Here is a 26793-nt window from a genome sequence, read left to right on the forward strand (position 1 = left end):
TCTTTCTCGGATCTTCACTGTGAGAACCTGGTGAGATTCCTGGAAATATAGCCCATGAAAATGTGCTTTCTCAACAAGACTACCACTCCCAGGAGTTTCTCACTCTCATTCTAGTCCATATTCAGCCTCTAGCAGTTTGTCAAAATTTTCACTTAAGAGTTCCTACAAGTTTATGGCTCTAGTGGCTTCTGCCTTAGGTAAGCAGATCTTGTCTGTGACTCTTGATTTGCCTGTCCCTCAATATTTCAGGATGGTGGTTTGCTCTGAAACCTTGTTTCTCTTTCAAGTCCAAGAAAAGTCATTGACTTTTAGTTTGTCTAGCTTTTTGTTCTTGTTAGCACTTCTTTTCAAGACTGTATCTCTAGCCTCATATTCATTCTTTTGGGAAGAAAAGCAAAGAAGAAGTAAGAAGTCAGTAGATATTGTGGGTTACTGAAAAAAGGAGAAACCTAGACCCTGTGTTCCAGGGATGGGAAGAAACCCAAGATAGGTTTGTAAGATCCTCTAGCAATGTGGCCTTGTGCCTCACTTCTTGGGTAAGGCCAGGAAGAGGACAAGGACAAGACTACAAAATAAAAATGGTTGTGTGGTATCTATATGCTTTCTGAGCTTTGGGCTTCCTCACATAGTTTGTCTCAGCTCAGGATATCATGGGAGTATAAGAAGAATATGTTAATCAAAGACAGCCTCACAGAGATGAACAAGCCTCAGCATATGATAGGAGTAGCAGAATATTTCCCATGTATATGAGCGGGATATGACACCCTCAGAGAGAGTCAGACCCCAAAAGGGGCTTTGTGGTAAAGAATGAGGCTCAACTCAACAGCTACCTGCTTGGACAAACATTGGCAAACCAGATATGACATCATGTCATGCTGGCATGGATATGTGATACTCAACATATATCACCCATCCTGATGTTTTGCCACTAAGATACCATAACTTACACACAATCCCAAAGAATGGGGTGAGGAGAACTTCACACCACTGGAGTTGAGTTTCAACCACTCAATAGATCGGGAACTTGACAGAATTCAAGTTGAGTTGCAGCGAAAAAGAAAACTTACATTTCCTGTGAGAAATGACCTCTGGCACTTTGATGGGTACCAAATATAAAGGGAACTAGGTATTTGAGGAGAAAACAAAAGAAGTTCTAACATTAAGCATTCTTCTCTCTGCAGAGTGAAATCTGCCAATAGTGAGGTGTGATTCCACATCATTCCTCCTTCTCCCTCTCCCCCATCCCCCTTCCTCTTCCTCCTCCACCCTGCCCCTCTTACTTCAGACACTTCTCTTTTCTCCCTAGTTATTTCCTCTACACTCTCCTTCCTCTTTTTCTTCCTTCCCCTTGTTTATTTTCCTTTCTTTTTCATTTACCCCTTAATCTCTCTATCTCCTTCCACCTCCCTTTCACACTCTTCCATCCTACGTCTCTTCTCCCTTATGCATTCTACTTCCTCATTCTCTTTCCTCCTGCTTTGTCTATTTCAACTTAGTATCCATTCCTTCTCCGTTCTCTTATTTCTCCTTATCTTAATAATTCCATTTACTTGCAACTGCTATTGTCACTCATTCTTTCTTTTATTACCATTTTCTTTTTTCTTCTTTCCTTCCTCCCTTCTCTTTCTCTTCATCCCCTCTCTTTTCAACTTTTCTCTCTCCATTTCTTGCTCTCTTCATGCGTCCTTCTAGCAACAGGATGATGAAAAGTGAGAGAATAGAATGGAATCGAGGTGTACTTAAAATGGTAGAATCAACAGGAATAGGTGATGGATTAGATTTGGGAACAAGGCAGAAAGAAACATGAGTAACTAAGTAAAATAGGAAGAGAAATAAACTACTAAATATGTTGGTTGAAAGCTACTTATAAAAAAGCAACAAACATTCTAAATGGTGAAATGGTAAAATCATTTCAAGAAAAAGAAAGGGATGTTACTTTTTAAGATTATTACCCAATATTGTTTTTGATGTTTCAGATTATTGCCCAATATTGTTTTTGTTATTTCAGCAAGTCATATAAGACATCAAAATGACTGTAATATATATTGTTAATTAAGTGATCAAATTATTTTTTTCTTATAATACGATTTTACATTAGAAATCTCAATAATTATAATTTTTTTAAAGTCCCCAACTAGAATTGGGGACTTCTGCTTCCAGCAGGAAGAGGTAAATGGTATAGATGTACTCTTCCCTATTTGTCCCTGAGCATTATATATAAACCAAACATGAAATGACCCTGAAAGTAGGCGATAAGATGGCATGCTGTCTAGGGAACTTGGATCCCAAGCAATGACGTGGTGGTGAGTTCCCTGGCTATGTAATTAGGCACCCGGTCTCTCCCAATCAGGATGGTATCAGTAAAAGCTTAATATGGAGCTGGAACTCTCACTTAGCCCTCAGTAACAAGAAGCCCCTCTCTCCCAGGTATCAGTGGAGGCTGAGTAGGAATGTGGACTTCCACCCACATGTGGTAAACCAGAAGATTTAAATAAGATTCAGATCCTTATAAGACGCAAAATATCCTGGATGCAATTGAAAATCAATTGTCATATCAAGAACTATGATAATCACAACTGGAATGAGAAAAGACAGTCAACACACACCAACACCAAGATGACAGATATTAGAATCATCTACAAGGGTTTTTAAACAGCCTTGATAAAAATGTTTCAATGAGCAATTGTTCATAGGACACATGAAAGAATAGAAAGTCTCAGCAAAGAAATAGAAAATCTCCAAAAGAATAGAAGATATAAAGAAGAATTAAAAAGAAATTTAGGAACTGAAAAATCCAATAAATGAACTTAATCAATAGATGAACTCAACAGCAGAATAAGATGACAGAAGAATGAATTAGTGAACTTGAAGGTGAAATGATAGAAATTATATCTGACAGAGAAAAATAGACTGAAAAACAAAAATAAATAGAGCCTTCAGGTGTTTGTTGGACTATTGCAAAAGATCTAACATAGTTGTCATCATAGTCACAGAAGGAGAGAAGGAGGAAGGGCTGAAAAAGCGGCTGAAAACTTCCCAAATTTGGAAAAGAGCATAATCAGATAGACTCAACATCATCAACCAACAGGATCTAATTGATATGTATAGAACACTCCACCCAACAACAGCAGAATACACAAAACTCTGATGAAAAAACCAAAGAAGATCAAAATAAAAAGAGAGACATACTGTATTCATGGATTAGAACAATCAACATAGGAAAGATGTTAACTCTCCCTAAATTGGTATACAAGTTGAATGCAGTTGCTATCAAAATTACAGTAAGATGCTTTGTAGATATAAATTATTCCAAAATGTATGGAAAAACAGAAGAACTAGAATAATAAATAAAATAATTTTGAAAAAGAAGAATAAAATTCTATCCAACTTCAAGACTATTGTATAACTACAGTAATCAAGACTATTGCAGTATTGATGGATGAGTAGACACATAGACCAATGGAACAGAATAGAGAACTCAGAAATAGCCTCATGCAAGTATGGCCAACTGATTTTTGACAAAGGTGCAAAGATAACTCAATGGAAGGATTATCTTTTAAACAAACTGTGCTGGAATGATCAGATGGATTTCTGTAGCTCTGCCTCTCCCATCCCCCCAAATAAAACTCGACCTAGACCTCACATCTCATTCAAAATTTAAATCCAAATGGATGATAGACTCTCATATAAAAGTTAAAACCATAAGACTTTTAGAATATAATATAGGATAAAATCTTCAGATCCTTAGGGCTTGTTGAAGAGTTCTTAGAAATGCCACAAAAACCACAGTCTTTGAAAGGAAAAAAAATCAATAAATTGGACTTCTAAAAAATTTGCCATGTGACTCTGTTAAGAGGATGAAAACACAAGCTACAAACTGGGAGAAACCAGTTTGCAAACCATATATCTGACAAAGGACTCATACATAAAATATATAAATTCTCAAGGTTCAACACTTAAAAAAAAAGAAAGAAAACAAACAATCAATTGAAAAATGGACAAAAGACATGAAGAAACATTTTGCCAAAGAGGATATATTGATGGCAAATAGGCACATGTTAAAAATGTTCAACATCATTAGCCATTAGGGAAATGTAAATTATAACCACAATGAGTTATTATTTCACATTTATCAGAATTCCTAAAAAAATACAACACATGCTGCCAAGGATTTGGAGAAAATAGATCCACTCACATATTGTTGGTGGGAATGTAAAATGATACAATCACTCTGGGAAAGTTTGGCAAGTTTCTTATAAACCTAACATGCTCTTATTACACAATCCAGCAATTGCCCTCTTGGGCATTTATCCCAGAGAAATGAGAACTTATGTTCACAGAAAAAACTGTACAAAAATGTTTATAGCAGCTTTATTCTACTAGCCCAAACTGGAAACCACACAGATGTACTTCAGTGGGTGAATGGTTAAACCAACTGTGGCACATCTATACCATTGAATAGTACTCAGCAATAAAAAGGAGAAAAACACACAACTTGGATCTATCTCACAGGCATTATGCTGAGTGAAAAAAGTCACTCAAAATGTGACATACTGTATGATTCCAATTTTATAACCTTCTTGAAATGTTAAAATTACAGAGATGGAGAACACATTAATGGCTTCCAAGGGTTAGGGATAGTGGCGGGAATGGAGGTAAGTGTGACTATAAAGGGGTAGTACAGGTAAATCTTTGTGGTGACAGAATAATTCTGTATCTTGGTTGTTGTGGTGATTACTGTGGAAACCTCCACATGTGATAAAGTGACATAGAAGTATACACACATGTGATACCAATGTCAATTTCCTGGTTTTGATATTGTATTATATAGATGTGCTCACTGAGGGAAGCAGCTAAAGGGTACATAAGACTTCTCTGTACTATCTTTGCAATTTTCAGTGTATCCATAATTAATTAAAAATTTTTTTAAATTCTTAAGTATGTTAAAGTGGTAGAATTAATAAAATAATTTGCTAAGAGCAGCTGGCCCAGCAGTATTTCAAAAATCATGCCATTAAGTATTGGCATGGTTGGATACTATTACTGTCACCACTGAATACTGTATACTGGATGCTGCCCTTGGCCCTGCTACCAATGCTGCACCTAGAAACTGGATTTTCTTGCGGTTCCTGCTCCCACCATCACAGATATGGCATTGAATTCCATCATTGAATCTTTGAATCACTCCTTTCAGATCAAGTGTTAGGTTGGAATTATGACTGTGCAGTAGAAGACTTGACTCGGCAGGTCTGGGGTGTTCAAACCCTGTGCATTCCGAAAAATGTCTGCACATTCCAAAGAAAGGTCCAGCTCTTGACAAACCCCTGGGAGATAACCTCTAAGCCTTTGGCATATCGTGCCTGATTAGAGTCTCTTTGTTCACCCGGGGCTTTGGGCCAACAGATGGTTTATGTTAAGAGTATGATTTATAGTGGGGCCTTGAGCCTTGCGGCATTAGTTTGACCTCTGCACAGGCTGAAGATTGAGTAAACTAAGGTTAGCCACCCAGGTGTTCCATGCCTACGTGACTGACCTCCAGTAAAATCCCAGGTGCCAAGGCTCAGGTGAGCTTCCCTGGTTATCACACATCTTGCTGGGAGAATTAAGCACTGGCCATACAACTCCACTGAGAGAGGACAACTGGAAGCTCATCCCTGTTCTCTCCTGGACTTTGACTTATGCACCTTTTAGCTTTGTGGATTTAAATCGGTATCCTTTCATTGTAATAAACCATAGCCATGAATGTAACACCTATCCTGAGTTCTGTGAGTGCTTCTAGTGAATCAATGAACCCGATGGTGGTCTTCAGGACCCCACCACACTGGTAAATCCTAGATCACATTCTCTTAGCTGCTAAGGGAATGTGCAAAAGTGAATATATCTGGCCTTTGTGGCTCTTGCAGTTGGAACTGTTACATAGTATAGAGTATACACACTTACTAAAATGTGAAAAAAACATTTGCAGTACATCTAGCTCTAAGGGATTTCAATAAGCATCTGTAGGACTGTACAAAGAAGTCCCCAAAATAATTAAGACAAAGACAACACAAGAAAAATAGGTAAAGGACTTGCATAAGTACTTTCCAAAAGAAATCCAGTAGGTCCATTCTTATATGAATATGTGGTCCACTACTTACTTATCAGAAATGTAAATTAAAACCACAAGGAGATACCAATAAAATACACATAAGATTGGAAAAAAATTGGAAAAGTCTTATGACACCAAACGTAGAGTATATCAGTCTTACTCCTGGGCATCTGATGTCATAGGAATAAATATTGAGCATTAAAATATAAGGATATATGTACAAGTATTTTATTGCAATGTTGTTGGTATATGCTCCCTCCCTCCGCCAAAACACCTGAAACCAAAATGAATTACCATCAGTGAGGAAATGGTTGAATACATTGTGGTCCATCCCTATTATGGAATATTATGCAGCAATGTAAAAGAATGAATCAGAGGTAGATTAGCATTAACTAAGATAAATCAGATGCATTAAAGTGTATATAATATGATCTTAATTTTTGTAAAACAAAAAACATGGAACATGTTTGAACATGAAAGGATATAAAAATGGCTGTTAAAAATGCATGTCTCAGATGAGGGTATAGAGGTGAAAGAAAGTGGGAGGCAGTAAGTAAAAGAATGCAATTTAAAGTATGGCATATATAATGTAATCCCATTTATGTAAGAATATATATGCATAAAGTGTTGTATGAAAAGGTAGCATCAAAATCTTAATAGCAGTTATCTCAAGGTGGTGAGATTTGGAGTGATGGCTACTTAATTTCTAAAATATTTGGGTAATGTTTGAATTTTTAATGATGAATAATAATATGAATATTATTTGTGTAATGAGTAAAAGTAAGTGAATTCATCACAGGAAAGAAAAAAGAGTGCCTCTCAGGTTTCTTGCGTAAGCAGTAGGGTGGATGGTGGGATTCATTCATTCATTTTTGAGCATATAAAATATGCCAGGCATCATTTTAGGTGCTAGGGATACAGCAATGAATAAAACAAACAAAAATCCATCTCTCTAAAAGAGAGAGAAGGGCATGACTAAAGGAGAAACACAATGTGCTGAGGAGGAGGATATATGGGACCTGTTAATTGTAAAAGTACCGAGACAATTGCAGAAGTGAGGTAGGCTGTTGGATTATAGATCTAGAACTCATAAGCCAAGTCAAGAACTGGAGATACAGATTTGGGAGCAGAAAGCATATAACATGGTGTTTCAGACCTTTCCTGAGTCTGATCACGTCCCACTGCAGACACTTTACAGAGGAAGTACTGAGGAAAAACAGGCAGCTGACAGGGGAGGTTGCTATGCAACAGATGAGGAAAGTCATCCAGCCAGGCAGAATTGATGTTGGCCCTTGGGGACCAAACGCTGCAGTTCTTCCCAGCATTAGCTTCCTTTCATATGTTGGCTCCTGGCAGGAGCTGATGCAAGAACAAATGTGAAGTGTACAAAGATGTACCTTGGATTTTTGGAGAGTATCAGTTCAATTTGCATCATTTCACATCTGTATATCATTTTCTGCCTTTTTGAGCCTCTCCAGTCATTCTGGAAGTGCAGCATGTTTGTTGTTGGGTAGGAACCCAGTAAGTGCTACTTGTGCTTCTCATTGAGAAGCCGGGCTCAGAGAATTCCAGTGGCCTGAGTGGGCTCATGCAGCTAGTGACACACTGGTCCAGCATTCCATCCCACGAATTGAGGCCCAGCCCTGGAAGTAAGCAGGGCAAACGTTTACTCTCAATCAAGGCTTGCCATGGCTCATACATACAGGTGCCTGATTGTCCTGGCTGCTCCAGCAGGCACCAGGAAGGCCTCAGGGACAGCGTTTGTGCCACTCATAGCAAAGAGGCCTGACGGAGCAGGGAGTGGACCCCAAGGAGCAATTTGCACACCGGGATGGACCCACGTGGAGGAGGGCGCGGGGGACTTCCACCTGTGCCCTCCGGGATGCAGAGCGTGAGCTTAGGTCTCAGGGAACAGAACCCTTTGCTTGTTTGGGACAGGTGTTGACAGAGCAGGGAAGGTGGGGCGGATCTGTTGCTCAAACTGGAGAAGGGAGGGTGCCTCAGTCCCCGGGCCAGCGATGGTGCAACAGGGGTTTTAGGGTCTGGAAGACCCAGGCCCACATTTTACATTTTCTGTTTACTGGCTCAGTGTCCTTGTCTAGTTCATGTAATGTCTGTAGCTCAGCGTCTTTATCTGTACAATGGAGATGCTGACATCCACCTCCCAGGGCTGCTGTGAGAGGAAAACAAGCTCCAGCGTAGATCGTGCTGTGAAGTACACGTTGTGCCCTTCCCTCCCCTCCTCCCCGCCTCCACACACAAAATAAATAGCTGGAGCTGCAAAAGGGCAGGAAAGAAGCTAATGTTTATGAGTCTGGAAGCTGTTGGGTGGGGGGGAAGATCATGTAGAGTCACGTGGCAGGCACAGACTTTTTCTACCTCCATTAATGTATCCTCTCTGGCCATTCCTTTTCCTAGGCCCCCTAAGTGGATGAGCTTATTTTTAGCAGGAGCCTAGAACTTGTTGCAATTAGAGACCCCACACAGAGACCTCCTTAATAGTGACCTAAGTGCTGCTAGACTAGAGGGTGGAGTTGCATGCCCACCTGACAGGAGGGGCCTTGAGAGGGAGGGATAGAACAGAGACGCATTGCGGAAAAGGTAGGGGGCCGGTGTGTGGGGCAAGGGGTGGGATCTAGAGGCACAGCGCATCTGTTTGGGGGAGGGGATATAGAGGAAGGGGAGGGACCGCTGTAAACTGTCCACCTGGTTGGTGGTGGGGTGGTGTGTTGGCAAAGGGGCGGGACTGCTTCCCGCTGCACATGCGCAGCATAGTCTTCAGGGCGAAGCTTTTGTTGGGGAAACGGGAGGGACTCTTATTTGGTCGGTCAGTTCTTGCGCATGCGTACAACCATGTGAGGCGGTGGGAGGTATATTAGGCGAAGAGGCGGGGTCGTCCTAGCTGCCGCGCTGGCATTTTCTCCTGGACAAGGAGAGGGTGCGGCTGCTGAGAGCAGAACACTGCAATCCCGATCCTCTGAGTCGTGAAGAAGGGAGGCAACGAGGGGGTTGGGGTTGGGGCCTGAGGCAAGGTGAGAATTAGCCCCCAGACAGGGCATCTTGCCCCCTGGTGCGGGCCCCCCATTTTTCATCCCGATCCCTTTACCCCGGATTCTGATCCCTCTTCCACTCCCCGAACCCCGATTCACACACCCCTCACCTGATCCTCCCTTATTCAGAATCCCTGTTCGCTCTCTGAACCCCTCCCATCGTTCAGAATCTCTACAGATTTCTCGACCTCGATCTGTACTGTTATACGATTCCTCCTGATTCGAAAACTCCATTCAATTTCCCAAATGCGAATCCCAACGCAATCTGCCTGGATTCAGAACTCTTATCTGAACCCCGATTTGAAGCTTCTCCCCGTCATAGCTTCTCGGGATTCAGAACCTCCATCCGGACACCCATTCACTTTTCGCACGCCGATCTGGCCCGTTCCCCTCACATTCAGCACCTCATCCGCCCCCACAATCAAACCTCAAACACCACCATCTCCCCAAATTTGTTCCTTCGCATTTGCCCTCTGTAGTATAACGCCCAACTCCTCCTCCACACCCCCCAGGCTCTGCTCTTGCCAGAGGGACAAGAACCATGTCTCAGAAAATGGACTGTGGTGCGGGCCTCCTCGGCTTCCAGGTGAGATCTCCACTCCCCTCCCCACCATTTCCCTAGCCGACAGTTCCCCCCGGGCCCCTTTGGCTGTCCAGACGCCTGGATCCGATTTTGCCTTCTTGGTGCCTAGATTCCGTCATTTTTCAAATTCCCATGGTTTAAGGGCGCGGGGTGGGGGTGGGGGGGGTCGTCCCTTTTCAGCCATCAGTCCCTGCTCAGAGAAAGGGGAGACCCTGTTAGTAGTCAGGGCAATCTGCCCAGAGAATGCTGGTTGGGTAAGGAACCTTTTTTTTCCATAGTCCTGAGGCTTGTAGAGCTCTCTGCCGCCCCCTCCCCCAACCTCCCGCCTCCACCCTCCCTTTCTCCAGCATTCCCCACCCCCTGCGACCCCCTTATTCTCCTCAACTCCTCAAGGCGGCACTCTTGCTCCGCCTCCTCCTCCTGAGCTCCTATCTCACTCTGCATTGCCCTGTTCTAACCTCACTCCTAGATCAGCACCCCCCCTCCACTTTGGCCCCACCCCTTGTTTAGCCCCTGCCCCACTCAGCCCCTACCAAAAGGTTTGTTACCCCTTAACCCACGCAGGCCGCTAGATCTCTTCCTCAGCCTTCCTCTTTTTGCACCAACCGCTCGCCTGCACCTCCCCTGCGTGTTCTCTCCCGTATCCTCCCAACCCCACTTCGCAGACCCAGAGATTTAATTTTTTTTCCCCTGTATTTGCAGGCTGAGGCCTCCGTGGAAGACAGCACCTTGCTTATGCAGACCCTGATGGAGGCCATCCAGATCTCAGAGGCTCCGCCTACCAACCAGGCCACAGCAGCTGCCAGCGCGCCGAATGCTAGTCCTCAGAGTTCACAGTCCCCAACAGCCAGTGAGATGGCTGATATGCAGGCTTTAGCAGCTGCCACTAAGCCTAAGACAGCTATTAAGGCCCAGAATGCCACCACAAAAGGCCCAAATGCTGCCTATGATTTCTCTCAGGCTCTTAATGCCAAGGAGACTCCCAACACGCCGCCTACAGCAGCCTTTAAGTCCCAGAATGCCCCCCCAAAGGGCCCAAATGCTGCCTATGATTTTTCCCAGGCAGCAACCACCAGTGAGTTAACTGCCAACAAGTCGGAGATGGCCTTTAAGGCCCAGAATACCACTACTACGGTGGGCCCAAATGCCACCTACAATTTCTCTCAGTCTCTCAGTGCCAGTGAGATGGTCAACACTCATCCCAAGACAGCCTTCAAGGCTTGGAATGACACCACTAAGGCCCCAGTAGCTGATACCCAGACCCAGAATGTTAACCAAGCCAAGATAGCCACTTCCCAGGCTGACATAGAGGCTGACCCATGCCCAAGTATCTGTGAATCTGATGGTGCAGCTGCACAGACATCAGCAGATGGTTCCCAGGCTCAGAATCTGGAGTCCAGGACTATAATTCGGGGCAAGAGGACCCGCAAGGTGAGATCCCTGCTAGTCCCACTTTGCTTTGGGGGCTCTCTTTTCTTCTCTGAGGTTGTTCATTTGTTCTAAACAAAACAAAACTGAATATATATAACTGTCTGTATTTGACCAGGTTGTAGGTGTTAATTCCTGTTCTCTGAGTGTCCACAGACTAATGGGGAGATGAGACATGGACACATAATATATACAGCCTGTATGTAATTCACTTTACATTTTGAAAGTAGCCACCATGTGTTAGGTCTTGGCCTAGGCACATTCACACAGGTTATCTCACTCACTAAATCTTCAAAGTACCTCATACCAGCTAGGGATCATAGTTTCAGTTTTATGAGAAGGAAACTAAGTCCCAGAGAGGTGAAGTGACTTGAGTGATTTGTCCAGGGTGGTACAAGCAGAGCCAGTGGTGGACATGGGAAGAGGAGAAGCCTCAGGCCCCACCCTTGGGTTGCTCCTGGCCTGGTTCAGAGATGAAACTCCTGCCTGGAAGACAGTGAAAGACAAGCCCGGGACTCAGGGTGACCATTGGCTAGTGGGTCAGGCTGTCATTACAGGTGAGGGTTTTAGGGGGCCTTCCTGGAATAGATATGGTGAGGACATAGAAACAGTTGGTGACCCTGACCTTCCTTTTCTCTGATGATGCAGATTAATAACTTGAATGTGGAAGAGAGCAGCAGTGGGGATCAGAGGCGGGCCCCACTGGCTCCAGGGACCTGGAGGTCTGCACCGGTTCCAGTTACCACTCAGAGCCCACCTGGCGCACCCCCCAATGTGCTCTGGCAGACCCCATTGGCTTGGCAGAACCCATCAGGCTGGCAAAACCAGCCAGCCAGGCAGACCCCACCAGCACGTCAGAGCCCCCCAGCTAGGCAGACCCCACCAGCCTGGCAAAACCCAGTTGCTTGGCAGAACCCAGTGATCTGGCCAAACCCAGTGATCTGGCAGAACCCTGTGATCTGGCCGAACCCCATTGTCTGGCCTGGTCCAGTTGTCTGGCCGAACCCATTGGCCTGGCAGAATCCACCTGGATGGCAGACTCCACCTGGATGGCAGACTCCACCAGGCTGGCAGGGTCCTCCAGATTGGCAAGGCCCTCCCGACTGGCCACTACCCCCCGATTGGCCACTGCCACCCGATTGGCCGCTTCCCACTGACTGGCCGCTCCCACCTGACTGGATCCCCACCGATTGGCCAGTTCCACCTGACTGGCAGAACCTGCGCCCCTCACCAAACCTGCGCCCCTCTCCCAACTCGCGTGCCTCACAGAACCTGGGTGCCTCACAGCCCCGAGATGTGGCCCTTCTTCAGGAAAGAGTAAGAACTGTAACTCCCCAGTCACTTCTCCCCCCACCCCTTGCTCTTTTCATTGTTGTCTTTCCATCTATAATTCAACCAAGTGTTCTGTAAATATCTTATAACTTTAATGATTTCCTTTTTCCCTCCCAGGCGAATAAGTTGGTCAAGTACCTGATGCTTAAAGATTACACAAAGGTGCCCATCAAGCGCTCAGGTAGGTATCCAGTGCCCTCTCCTGGAGCTCTGCTCTTCCCCTCACCCCGTGCTCTGTGGACATCTCTTTGCTTATATGTCCCCTCCTCTTCAATCCCCTCCTTCCATGGTTGAGTCTTCCTTTTTCAATGACTGTGCTCCCCTGGGCAGGTCTGGCAAAGAGGTCGCAGCTCTGTGACCCCTGCTCAGCTCAGGTGCTCCCTCCTCTCTCCTACAGAAATGCTGAGGGATATCATCCGTGAATACACTGATGTGTATCCAGAAATCATTGAACGCGCATGCTTTGTCCTGGAGAAGGTGAGAAGGCAGCCCTGAGGAACAGAATGATGGGGAAAGGTTTCTGGTTTTTGTTTTTGATAGATATCACAGGAAAGTCTTGATTTAAAAGATTCATGGGATTCCTACTGGGAGTTTAGGGCAAGTCTCACAGGGAGGCGAAGGAGTAGCTGAGTGTGGGTAGTGCTGAGTGTGGGTAGCTTATGCTAGATTTTGTAATTTCATAGTCTGTTTTCTTGTCCCTGTAGAAATTTGGAATTCAGCTGAAGGAAATTGACAAGGAAGAACACCTGTATATTCTCATCAGTACACCTGAGTCCCTGGCTGGCATACTGGGAACGTAAGATGGGAAAGGAGGTGGAACATTGCCTTTCTCAGTGATGCTTTTTTCCTGGAGTTTCGAGTAGGTCAGGGTCCAGGATTCAGGGTCACATAGCAGGTCATGGGCAGACCTGGGGTAGAATTATCCCCTAGCTGAGGAATACTGGGGAAGCTAGATGGGTAAGCTGCCTGGGGTGTCTCATGCAAATGACTGCTGAAAATATATTCTTTTTGTACTTCTTTAGGACCAAAGACACACCCAAGCTGGGTCTCCTCTTAGTGATTTTGGGTGTCATCTTCATGAATGGCAACCGTGCCAGTGAAGGTGAGTGGCTGGGCCAGCAGCTGGGGGTTGGCTACCGCCTGATTTCCACGCTCATTTTCCGTCCCTTGTCTCCCCTTGCCTCCCATTGCAGCTGTCCTCTGGGAGGCACTACGCAAGATGGGACTGCGTCCTGGGTATGATTGGGCTCTCTCATCTCTTGCCTGTTTATATCATCCTTTGGCAACAGAGGATGGTCCCAGGATTGCATCAGCCTGGTGGTCTAAGGGAATTGGTTTGGGGAGGTACAGAGCCCAAGGATGTGACCTGGGTGGATGGGGAAATAGTCCTGACCTCTCTGCCTCTTCTCTTGTCTCTGACCTCTGTGCTGGAAAACTCTTTTCTTTCCTTGCAATGTCATAGTCTCTGATTATGGATCCCTTTTTTTTTTTTTTTTTTGTTACTATCAGGGTAAGACATCCCCTCCTTGGAGATCTGAGGAAACTTCTTACTTACGAGTTTGTAAAGCAAAAGTAAGTGATGCCTAAGCAGCTTTGTCTGGTCTTCATGAATTCTGTGTGCTGGTCAGCCTCAGAAAGCCCTTTCCATTCTCATTTCTTATACTAACTATACCTATACCTATGCATATACACACACATATGTACGCAGGAGTATTTATTGAGTATACTCCTTGTGGTTGGATTTTCCTGCAGTATAGTGATCTTGCAAGTGGAGCCTGTCCACCACGCCCACAGTAGATATTCCAAAGGCTGGGCTTAGCTGAGGCTTTGCAATGGGCCTATCTGTGGTTCAATGACAAGATTATAAGAACTTGGAGCTAGAGTTGTGACAGAGGGGGTGAAATTAAGTGTTGTCCTTTCTATGACCCTATACAAGCCACCCTCCAGGCCTAGGTGACTGCTTCGTGTAGAAGCACTGGCACAGGAATTCAGAGGCCTGATTATTAGAGGGTAAATCTGTGTTTAGGAATGAGACTGGGGGGAGTTGCTACCTGAAATCTGGGCTGTCAGAATCTCAGATTATTATGCATTGATGGACTATCATTCTGCCTGGGTAGAAACAAAGGCCTTTCTCCTCTTTCTAAGGTACCTAGACTACAGACGAGTGCCCAACAGCAACCCTCCTGAGTATGAGTTCCTCTGGGGCCTCCGTTCCTACCATGAGACTAGCAAGATGAAAGTGCTGCGATTCATTGCAGAGGTAATAGAGGAACTGCAAGACTCGATAGGTTAAGGGATGAAGTATGACTGGCTGGGAAAAGTCCAGAGCAGGAATGAGATTTTAGGTATCGCACACGGTAGGTACCACATTATTGGTGGTATTTGTTGTTACTACATAAACAGTAGCACAAAGTAGGGTGCTAAATATATAGTAGGTGCTTCATAAATATTAACTAATACTATTATGGGTTTTATTTTCTACTCCTCATCTCAGGTTCAGAAGAGAGACCCTCGTGACTGGACTGCACAGTTCATGGAGGCCGCAGATGAGGCCTTGGATGCTCTGGATGCTGCTGCAGCTGAGGCTGAGGCCCGGGCTGAGGCAAGAACCCGCATGGGGATTGGAGATGAGGCCGTATCTGGGCCCTGGAGCTGGGATGACATTGAGTTTGAGCTGCTGACCTGGGACGAGGAAGGAGATTTTGGAGATCCCTGGTCCAGAATCCCATTTACCTTCTGGGCCAGATACCACCAGAATGCTCGCTCCAGATTTCCTCAGACCTTCGCCGGCCCCATTATTGGCCCTGGTGGTACAGCTAGTGCCAACTTTGCTGCCAACTTTGGTGCCATCGGTTTCTTCTGGGTTGAGTGAGATGTTGGGTAGGTATATCACTTTGGATTGGGCACTTAAGGTCATTGGGAGATACAGAATCCATGGGAATGTATTTATGTGCTCTAGCTGGGAGTCCTAGGAAACACGTGGTGGGGAGCTGAGGGAAGTATGGGGAAGCAGTATTCATTTATGTTCCTTACTATTTGATATATAGCATTGACTTTTACATTTTTTTTCTTTTTTATATTCACAGATATTGCTAATCAGTTGCAATAGTCTTTCCCCTGAGTGAGGCTGAAGCCTCAGAATCCTTCTAAACACAGCTATCTAGAGAGCCACATCCTGTTGACTGAAAGTGGCATGCAAGATAAATTTATTTGCTGTTCCTTGTCTATTGCTTTCTTCCCCCCTTGTGTGCTGTCAAGTTTTGGTATCAGAAATAAACGTTGAAACTGCAAAGTGAATTAGATGTGCTCCCTGTTTTTTCTGTGTTTAGGGAGAGATCAACATGTTTATATGGGAGAGATGGGGCCTCAGTTCTAGCCTGAAGGGCGGATCAGCTTTCTGACTAATGGATAGGGAAACAAAGGAGGGATTGATGAACACGAATGTTAATGAGGTCTAAAAAAAAGTATGGTATTAAATATCACTGAAGTGACTCATATGTGATAGATATGCTGCTAGGTGTTTTGAAGTGACATTGAAAGATGAAATAATGAGAGAGGGTGTAGGTGGTCAGACAGTTGCATTTAAGAAGACTGGAGGTAGAACTCCAGGTAATAATAATAAAGTTCGGAGAGTGGGTGGTTGAAGGTGAGGGAAGATAGCTGTTCCTGGAGATAATGTTCTGGGGACTCCAGGGTGTTGGTTGTATTATCCATGTGGAAAGTGAAATGACCCCAGGATGGGGGCAGGAATAGGAGCAGAGAACATGATGAGCCAGGTGCCAGAGTTTCCTGTGTGAGAAGGAAGATCTCATACCCCTAGTCACATTGCCCATAAAGGGGCAGTCCCACTGGCGCCCCTTACCTCTGGAAATGCTGCCCAGGAATCTGCCTCTAGAAAGCCTTCACAATCCCCACCCCCACAGGAACAGGGCCTCATCACGGAGACAAGGTCTTATGCATAGTGAAGGAGGCCTCACAATGGCCACTTCTCCCCCTCCTGCAGGGAGAAAGAGGAACCTTTGTTGCTCAGGGAACAAGAATTGAGAAAGTAAGACAAAGCCCCATGCAGAGCCAGACAGTCTTTTGGCTGTGACTGTGAACGGGGATGGCTTGAGCTGCTGAGGTCTTGCTGGAAGCAGAGCTCTCTCATGGAGGATCAACTTAGAGGCCATAACTTCCTCAGAGGCTTAGTGTTACCTAAGCATATGGGCAAGGGCAGACGCAGGAGCTCCTGGGGCAGAAGAAAGCAGGAGCAAAGGCAATTTAGCCTCCTGGGAAGGGCTCAGTAGTGGGCAGGGACAGTGTCCAGGGCTTCCTCAGGTTCCCGGGTGACGTTCACATTCTGAGAGGAGAGAACCCAGTATTAGCAGGAAGCAGCCAGCAGTGTGGAGCCCCCGCCCCTCCCTGCCTCTTGTCCTCACTACCAGGCTCCCCTCTTTCAGCCAGGCCTGGATCCTGACCCTCTTCTCAGGCAAGCCTGGGGGAACCGCAGCCAGAGGCCTTTTAGGCAGGGTTGCTCTAGCTGTGCGTGTCTATGGTGCCTCGGGTCTGGGCTGCGGTTCCTGCATTTCTGGGTGCTGGTTATTCTACCTGTTGGTGGAAACACCCAAGCTCTGTGGGACTGGGGCTGCCTTTCTGCAGGGGAGGGTGCTTTCACCACGTGCCAGCTTAGGGCACAGAGTCCCTCACCTACCTCAGGCTTCTCCCGATGTGTGTTTACAGCCTCCACGTTCAGGTAGATGGACTCCACTTTGCAGCCTCAGAAGAGAACAACCCGTTCATCCATAAGCCACCCGGGTAAGCACAGGTCTTCCCTGAGATGTCATTCCCTCCTCCACCCGTCACCACCCACAGCCCCAGCTCCACGCTGTGTGCAGACTGTGACTGCCCTTTAGGGAGGGGAATTTAGACCACTTGTGTGATGTCAGGGGAAGACACTAGGCCTAAGAGACAGGAACGGGGCATCCCTCCAGCTCTGCCCCTAATAGTCTCAGACTTCTCTGAGCCTCCCTTGCCCAGTTGTCAGTGGGAATGAGAGATGACAAGAGATGATTTTTGCACCCCTCCCCAGCTCTTGTCTGTGAGACAGAAACCTAATAATAACAATGGAGCTCTGTGCATCCTCCCAGCTGTGTTAGGTGCTAAAGTGGTGGAAGAGTCCTGGGGCCTCTGCCTTGCGGCGACCAGTCCCAGGTAAAGTTTATTTCCAGAACTATGCGGTTATGGCAACATCAGAGGTGTGGAAGGTCACAAGGGAGTTCTAGGGAGCCTGAAGAAAGAGGAGGGTGGTATCATTGGGGCCTGGAGCTGGCAGAGGAGGCCCAATGCCTATGGAAGCCCCCTTAGCTCCATCCCTGTGGATTGAACCCTAATCCAGGCTTCAGTACACCATCTTCCCTGTTCATACCCCAGAAGAGATTTAATTCTTTCCCTTCACTGCTCATGAAATTCTGGTGCAATTTGGACAGTTGGCAAAATCTGAATAAGGTCAGTTAGTGGTCTGTTAGCATCAATGTTAGTGGTCTGATTTTGATTATTATACTGTTTTCTATAAGAGAATGTGTTTGTAACTTACTCTCAAAATATTTTAAAATTTGTGTCCACATGTATGTGTGTATAGAGTGTGAGAGACAAGGAGAATAATACAAATATAGTAAAATATTTACATTGGAGAATCTAGGTTAAGTGTATACGGGAATTCTTTTTACTATCCTTGCAACTTTTTTGTAAGTCTTATCAGAATAAAAAGTTAAAAAATTATTTTTACTTTAACTAATATTTACTGAAGTTCACTTATCCAACATCTATACACACTCCTTGCCATTGCACCCTTTGGAAATATATATGTATATATAATATGAATATATAGGATATTGCATCCAGATCTAAGTCCAGGGATAATGGTTCATCCTAATTAGCAGAGATTTTGAATGAGGACAATTGGGAAAATGGACACAAAACAGATCTAGGGAAGCGGTATATGGACTTCTTGGAACCGGTCAGGAGCATGAGGCTATTAGTGTTAGATGTGACCGCTCACATCAATATGCTTTCAGTAATCAGGTGGGCAATATGACCCATTCAGTGGAGGTCAGTAAACCTCTTTTCTCAGCCACTCCTGTGCTTCCTTAATGGGCACCTGTAGAAAGTGGTCATGGTGGCATGAACAGAGGCTACACATGACCTCAGCAACATGGTTTCACTTTACAAAGGCTGATGTGACCACCCCCGCTGCTGAATGCCCAACTTGTCAACACTGTACTGAATTCCTGTTACATACCAATCTCAAGGGGACCAGCCAGGTACCTGGGGGTAAGTTAATTAATTTGGAGCCATTATATCATGGAGGAGTTAGTTGGCTTTATAATTTCTCTGGAATAAGTGAGTATTCTAGACATGGATTTGCCTTCACTGCCTGCAGTACTTCTGTCAGTACCACCATCTGTGATCTTACAGAATGTTTTATCCATAGTTGTGAAATTTTATGCAGACTTGCTTCTGATCAAGGGACATTTTAAAACCAAAAAAGTGTGGTGATTGGCTTATACCTATGGAATTCATTGTTTTATCATGCACTCCATTACTCATAAAAAAAAAGTCCTTATACAGTGGAATAATGACTCTATTGAAGACAGTTATGCCACAAGTTGAGAGACAACACCTTGTGTGTTAGAGGTGCTGTCCTACAATATATGCTATGTGTCTTGAACTAGCCACCAGTATACAATATATAATGTCATCTAGTCAACAACCAGAATTCCTAGGTCTAAGAACTGAAGAATGGAATTTAGAGTTGCTCCTAAAGACCTAGTCACAAAATATTTCTGGTCCCTGCAACTTTGGACTCTACTGGTTTAGAATTTTTAGTATCCAAGGAAGGCATGTCCCTATCAGATTATTCAACAATGACTCCATTGATTTGGAAGTTTAGGTGGCCACCTGGCGATTTTGGAATCCTCATGCCGATAGACAAATAGGCAAAAATTGGGGCTTTCGAATTGGCTAAGATGACTGATTTCTTTTCTTTCTTTTTTTTTTTTTTTCAGAGTGTAAGGATTTTATTTAAAATAAGAGGTATAATTCTCCTTGTAGAAAGTAAAGGAAAAGATTCCCCTCCCTTCTTTTTTTCATTTACTTTAGAAACCCTAAAGTTGTAATTTTTCCTCTCTTTGAAATGTAGACAAATCCTTTCGAAAACTAGATAAGTCTTGTCAGCTATACAACCCAGAAATGCCTTTCTCAAAGACTGGGCTCCATCTCTTTAAAATGCAAATGTCCAGACAGATAGCACCCCTAACTCCCATTTTCTGGGAGGTGGGGGTAGGAGCCTAACTTCTGTGGGCACCTGGCTCCAAGCTGTATAGCTACCTTCAGTCATAAAGAGATGAGAAGTTTGCTTTTCCTCTGTATAAAGCCAATTAGCTGACGCAGATGGTCACCCCAATTACCGGATAAAGTTAGTGACAAATGGTGCTGTCAAGTGCTAAGATGACTGATTTCAATCTTCAAGGGGAAGTAGGGTTGCTGCTACATAATGGGCGCAGAAAAGAGTGTGTCTGGAGACCAGGAGATCTTCTAGTGTGCCTTATCATGTCCCAACATGGTTAAAATTATTAGACAGCTACAGCAATCCCATACAGGCAAGGCTACCAATCTCTCAGACTGCACATAAATAAATGTTTGAATCATTCTTCTAGATAACCCATCCAACCCAGTCAACCCATGCTGACTGGATGAAAAGGAACATAACAGGAAGAGTGAAGAAAGAAAGTTTATATCAACTTTGACCTTGTAACCAGTTTTAGAAATGAAGGTTGCAGTAGTTACCATATTTGATTCTTTGCAAAAATATGCATATATGTATATATTTTAGTGTGCCCCTTTTTATTACTTTCTTTTTACTATTACTCTCTTTTTTTACTATTTTATACATAGTGAGTTGGTGGTAGTTTTATTTTTTATTTATCCGTCTTATTACAGAATATTGATGCAGTATTGTATTGAACTAGAGGAAGAATGGATGCCATCTGAAGACCCTGAACTTGCACATGGATACTATGACTGATAACACTTCAGGTTTGGCTCCCTTTGGGGATGAGTGAATACATTTCTTCTTGTATGAAGAATAGTTGCATGTTGCCATTTTCCAAAGTATAAGATGGCAAAAAGTATGTGTAGATGTTGGACAAATGGACTGTAGAGAATATCTGTCTTGTTGGTATACATTCATTTTCCTAATGACACTCAATTTCCTTTTAAGATAATAGAGTTCCCCCATTTTTGTGGTAGAAAGAATTCTAGGATGACTCACAAGATCCCCACCCCTGGTGTACATACACCTTCTCACCATTATTCAATAAAACACTAATCTAGACACTGCTGTGAAGGGATTTTCCACATGTAATAAGGTCCCAAATCAGTTGACCTTAAAACAGGACGATCATCCTGGGTGGGCCAGACCTAATCGGGTGAGGTCTTAGTGGGGCCTGCACTCTTCCTGTTAAGAGATATTTGAAGACTGAGAGGGATTTAATACATGGAAATTATCCATTCCTGGATTTGAAGATTGAGGGGCTATATGGCAAAGAAAATGGGTGGCCTCTATGAACTAAGTAAGGCCTTCAGCTGATAGCCAGCAAAGAAACGAGGACCTCAGACCTACAGCTCAAAGACAGGAGTTCTGCCAATAATCTGAATGTACATGGAAGTGGATTCTTCCCCAGGGGTTCCAGAAAGGAATGTAGCCCTGCTGACACCTTGATTTCGGGCTTGCCTGAACAGAGAACCCAGGCAAGCCATGCCTGGACTTCTGACCTACAATTACTATGAGATAATAAATGGATGTTGTTTTCCACTCAAATTGTGGTCATTTGTTTTTCATTAATAGAAAACTGATACATAGTCTTTGTGGGATGACATGTTCAGATGTGTGCCTCCTCCCACTGAAATGTTATAAGCCAGATTCTTCCTCTCCCTGTCCTGGTATTGTCAAGGGACCGGCATGCAACTTACTCTTCTCAATCACATGTCCTTTCCTTGGACTTTGAAACTTAAATGATTGACACAAGAGTAAAAAAAAATGGTTTATGGGATTTTTATCCCCAGGGCAGCATTCTTATCAGACTATTTCTGTCTTTGTGCTCCCTATCCAGTTCTTAAGTTCCTTTCTCCAGTCTCCCTCCAGTTCTGCGAGTCTCTGATACCTTTCTAATAAAGCCTACTTATTTACTTTGGCAAGAAAGACTTCCTATTGCTTATGAGCAATGATGTGCTGGGGCCAGCTTGCCCCTGTGTGCACTTCATCCTGCCTTTACATTCAGTGAAACTGGTAACTTGAAGTTGACCATGGTGGGATTATGTACTCTATGAAAAGTGGCAAAGACTACCAATCAGGGATATTTTTGTTTTGTTTTGAGAACTAGTTGTTAACCATTTACCAGCATACCATTGCTTACAATAAAAGTCTTAAATGATGGAACATGTGAGTGCATGGAAAAGGGCTGGGATACTGTGAGCTCTAGGAGGGCTGAGACAGCAGGATGTTGTAGAAAGAACTTGGACTTTGCCATCAGAGAGCCCTAGCTTCTAATTCTGCCTCCCCCAGTGGTGTCACTTGGGGCAAGTATTTTCTCTTCTCTGTGTTTTAGCTTGCTTATCTATGAAAGTATATGAGATAGCCCATATACGACAAACCCACAGCAAACATCATTTTCAATGGTGAAAAACTGAAAGCATTTCCTCTAAGATCAGGAGCAAGACAAGGATGTCCACTCTTGCCACTTTTATTCAACATAGTTTTGGAAGTCCTACCCATGGCAATTAGAGAAGAAAAAGAAATAAAAGGAATCCAAATTGGAGAAGAAGTAAAACTGTCACTGTTTGCAGATGACATGATACTATATGTAGAAAATCCTAAAGATGCTACCAGAAAACTACTAGAGCTAATCAATGAATTTGGTAAAGTTTTAAGATACAAAATTAATACACAGAAATCTCTTGCATTCCTATATGCTAACAATGAAAGATCAGAAAGAGAAATCAAGGAAACAATCCCATTTACCATCTCATCAAAAAGAATAAAATACCTAGGAATAAACCTACCTAAGGAGGCAAAAGACCTGTACTCAGAAAACTATAAGATACTGATGAAAGAAATCAAAGATGTCACAAACAGATGGAGAGATATACCATGTTCTTGCATTGAAAGAATCAATATTGTCAAAATGACTGTACAACCCAAAGTAATCTACAGATTCAATGCAATCTCTATCAAATTAGCAATAGCATTTTTCACAGAATTAGAACAAAAACTTTTACAATTTGTATGGAAATGCAAAAGACCCGGAATAGCCAAGGCAATCGATTTTTTTTGTTTATTTTTTAAATTTAATTTTATTTTTTATACAGCAGGTTCTTATTAGTTATCTATTTTATACATAGTAGTGTATATATGTCAATCCCAACCTCCCAGTTCATTCCACCATCACCCCCTCCCTCCACGCTTTTCCCCCTTGGTGTCCATACGATTGCTCTCTACATCTGTGTCTCTATTTCTGCAGCCAAGGCAATCTTGAGAAAGAAAAATGGAGCTGGAGGAATCAGGCTCCCTGACTTCAGACTATACTACAAAGCTACAGTAATCACGACAGTATGGTACTGGCACAAAAACAGAAATATAGATCAATGGAACAGGATAGAAAGCCCAAATAAACCCACATACCTATGGTCACCTAATCTATGACAAAGGAGGAAAGAATATACAATGGAGAAAAGACAGTTTCTTCAATAAGAGGTGCTGGGAAAACTGGACAGCTACATGTAAAAGAATGAAATTAGAACATTCTCTAACACTATACACAAAAGTAAACTCAAAATGGATTAAAGACCTAAATGTAAGACCAGATACTATAAAACTCTTAGAGGAAAACATAGGCAGGACACTCTCTGCCTGATCTTTTTTGATCCACCTCTGAGAGTAATGAAAATAAAAACAAAAATAAACAAATGGGACCTAATGACACTTAAAAGCTTTTGCACAGCAAAGGAAACCATCAGCAAAATGAAAAGAAAACCCACAGAATGGGAGAAAATATTTGAGAATGAAGCAATCGACAAGGGATTAATCTCCAAAATATACAAACAGCTTATGCAGCTCAATATCAAAAAAACAAACAACCCAATTTAAAAAAATGGGCAGAAGGTCTAAATAGACATTTCTCCAAAGAAGACATACAGATGGCCAAGAGGCACATGAAAAGATGTTCAGCATCACTAATTATTAGAGAAATTCAAATCAAAACTACAATGAGGTATCACCTCACACCGGTTAGAATGGCCATCATTTAAAAATATCTACAAACAAGAAATGCTGGAGAGGGTGTGGGGAAAAGGGAACCCTCCTATACAGTTGGTGGGAATGTAAATTGGTACAGCCACTATGGAGAACAGTATGGAGATTCCTTAAAAAGTAAAAATAGAGCTACCATATCATTCAGCAATCCCACTCCTGGGCATATACCCAAAGAAAACCATAATTCGGAAGGATACATGCACCCCAATGTTCATTGCAGCACTATTTACAATACCCAGGACATGGAAGCAACTTAAATGTCCATTGATGGAGGAATGGATGAAGAAGATGTGGTACATATATACCATGGAATATTACTCAGCCATAAAAAGAATGAAATAATGCCATTTACAGCAACATGGATGGACCTAGAGATGGTCATACTGAGTGGAGTAAGTCAGACAGAAAGACAAGTATCATATGATATCCTTTATATATGGAATCTAAAAAAAATGGTACAAATGAACTTATTTACAGAATGGAAATTGAGTCACAGATGTAGAAAACAAACTTATGGTTACCAAGGGGGAAAGGGGGGGATAGTGACATATAGATGCTACTATATATAAAAGATAACTAATTAAAACCTACTGCATAGCACAGGGAAATCTATTCGGTGCTCTGTAATGACCTATATGGGAATGGAGTCTAGAAGAGAGTGGATATATGTATATGTATGGCTGATTCACTTTGCTGTACAGCAGAAACTAAATCAGCTATACTCAGCTGTAAATCAGCTATACTCCAATAAAAAAATTAATTAAAAAAAAAGAAAGTATATGAGGAAAATTCAGTATTTGGCAACAAAGCAAAAAACAAACAAACCAACAAACAAAAAAACCCACCAAAACCACTTAGTGCTTACTTTTCCCAGGCACCTTTGCAATTTTGTTGGGATCATCTGACTATGTCTAGCCAATGGATAAAAGTAATATGTGCATTTCCAGGACAACACCTAAGAACCCATATATCTTTGAAATAATGTGTACCCAGCAGACTCCTGGAGGAGGTTCCCTGCATGGGTAGTTGGATGTCATGGTGGAAGTGGGACTGATAGTAGTAGAATGAGAACATGGAAGGACTGGGGTGGCCTCTAAATCCGGGGTCTGGCCCCAACTTTCTCTATCTCTGCCAGAGCACTGAAGTACAAAAAGGTTCACATGCAGAAGTAGTTGATTTTAGTAATTTGGTTTGTTATGGAGAGGTGCAAGTGAATGACATAGACAGACTGGATTGGGGGGTCCCAGTCCAAAGGGAAACAGAGGAACAAGTGTAAGCTGGGACCAGATTAAAGAAAATCCCCAAAGACCACCCTGGGCAGCTTAGACTCTCTTCTGGGGTATTAGTCATCCACGCACATGATGCCAATTTTTTCACCCACTAATTTTAGTATCATTGATGATTCTTGCCTCATTCAGTTATTACCATGCTTATTGTCCAGAGATGACTTTCTATTTTCATCACTTTTTCTACTTTTTAAAAGTTGGATTTCTACTATTGAATTCTCTGCTATAAAGAAATTTCTTTCTCTTCTCATGTAAGAATGTATATATGTATGTATGTATGTGTGTGTGTATGTATATCAGTGTTGACTCTGATTATTATTCTATTCAATACAGTATAATCCTTTACTAAGATTATTTATTTAGATATGCAAATACTTACAGATTTGATCAGTAGGAACCCCTTCTAGTTGACTCTTTAGTTCATTTGATGCATCCCCATCATTTGTTGAGCATTTCTTACATTTGGCACAGCAAGATAATACAGACTCATTTTGTATGTTTCCTGCCTCAGCCATCATACATTTCACCATGGAGCTCTTACTTTTTTTTCTTCAGTGGGAAATGGTGTTTATAAACCAAGACCTGTGTGCTAAGTGTGCTCACTGCTATTGAGGTATCATTGCTACAGACCATCTCAGAAGACAGATCTAGGAGAATTGTGTGTGTGTGTGTGTGTGTGCATCCACATTTTAACCTATTGATATTTTACATCCATTTTAAAAACAATGAGTTCATACTGTTACCCCATTTCCAGTCCAACACAGGATTCATTTCAACCTTCTCCCTTTCAATAATTGTAATCCCCTTCTCCAACAGTGAGAAACCTGGCTCTCATTATCCACTAATTTATTTATTTGTTCAATGCTAGTCTACACAAAATTTAGTTTCAGAATTTTTAACCCATACTTCTTAAAGAAAAATCAAATCAACAACAAAAACGACAATAAAACCAATACTTAGAGTTCAATATTTAAGTTGGTTTTTGTTGTTAGTCCTAAGGCATACAATGCACTTTTCAAAAGTCACTTTGGGAGACTCTTGCTTCCAGAAATATGGAGTAGACGTACTTAAAAAAAATTCCTTCCAGAAATAAAACCTTTAGACAGTAACTGCAAAACATCATGAAAAAACTGCAGTGCACTCCAACACCCTCACCCCCAGTGAAGGTCAAATGGAGAGCCTAGATTTCTACCCTCGCATGGGTGTAGACAGGCACTCCAGACTCTGACCTTGCCAGGATGGTGTCAGAGAAAGGTAAATGGGGATCCAGAACTTTTGTCCTGTCTGGGTGGCAACTAGTTCCACTCCTCACCTCAGATGTCAAGACCATGTGCAGCAGTAATGAGTAGTCCTTCCCCCTTCTGATTGTGGTGATGTCAGAGAATACCTAAGTAGAGAGTCAGAAATTTCACCACCTCTGGGGTAAGGAGTCTACCATCGTCTCTGGAAGTGTCAGTGAAGGCAATGTGAGGAGCCTGGACTTCTACACCTACCCAGAAATAATGAAGCACTCCTCCATCCTCACTGGGATGGTGTCAGAGAAGGTCTGTAGAGAGCCAGGACTATCACTACCCCTTATCCTTAACAAGGCCACCATACCACTGTGTCAGTAGAAACCACATGGGGTGCAGTAACAAAACACTTCTGCCTCTACCAGCCAGGGTGATGTCAGCAGA

The 26793-nt window shown here is 43.2% G+C and overlaps 1 protein-coding gene across 3 annotated transcripts in view; it reads left to right on the top strand.

The window, feature by feature from the left end:
* Positions 1-15778, top strand: part of MAGED1 (MAGE family member D1) — a 70351-nt gene extending 54573 nt beyond the window's left edge. For 2 of the 3 annotated variants that reach the window (XM_061178535.1, XM_061178534.1), the window contains exons 2-13: positions 9651-9724; positions 10424-11152; positions 11798-12466; positions 12599-12662; positions 12879-12958; positions 13186-13277; positions 13504-13583; positions 13675-13717; positions 13991-14053; positions 14627-14741; positions 14976-15361; positions 15568-15778. In XM_061178535.1, coding sequence (XP_061034518.1) covers positions 9680-9724; positions 10424-11152; positions 11798-12466; positions 12599-12662; positions 12879-12958; positions 13186-13277; positions 13504-13583; positions 13675-13717; positions 13991-14053; positions 14627-14741; positions 14976-15353 — 2358 coding nt within the window. In that variant the 5' untranslated portion in view covers positions 9651-9679 and the 3' untranslated portion in view covers positions 15354-15361; positions 15568-15778. Of the gene's footprint in view, positions 1-8969; positions 9121-9650; positions 9725-10423; positions 11153-11797; positions 12467-12598; positions 12663-12878; positions 12959-13185; positions 13278-13503; positions 13584-13674; positions 13718-13990; positions 14054-14626; positions 14742-14975; positions 15362-15567 lie in introns of those variants that run through there. The other variant, XM_061178533.1, reaches the window with a different exon arrangement.
* Positions 15779-26793: the final 11015 nt, after the last annotated feature.

The sequence above is a fragment of the Eubalaena glacialis genome, chromosome X (genome assembly GCF_028564815.1).
Source record: "Eubalaena glacialis isolate mEubGla1 chromosome X, mEubGla1.1.hap2.+ XY, whole genome shotgun sequence".
NCBI lineage: Eukaryota > Metazoa > Chordata > Mammalia > Artiodactyla > Balaenidae > Eubalaena > Eubalaena glacialis.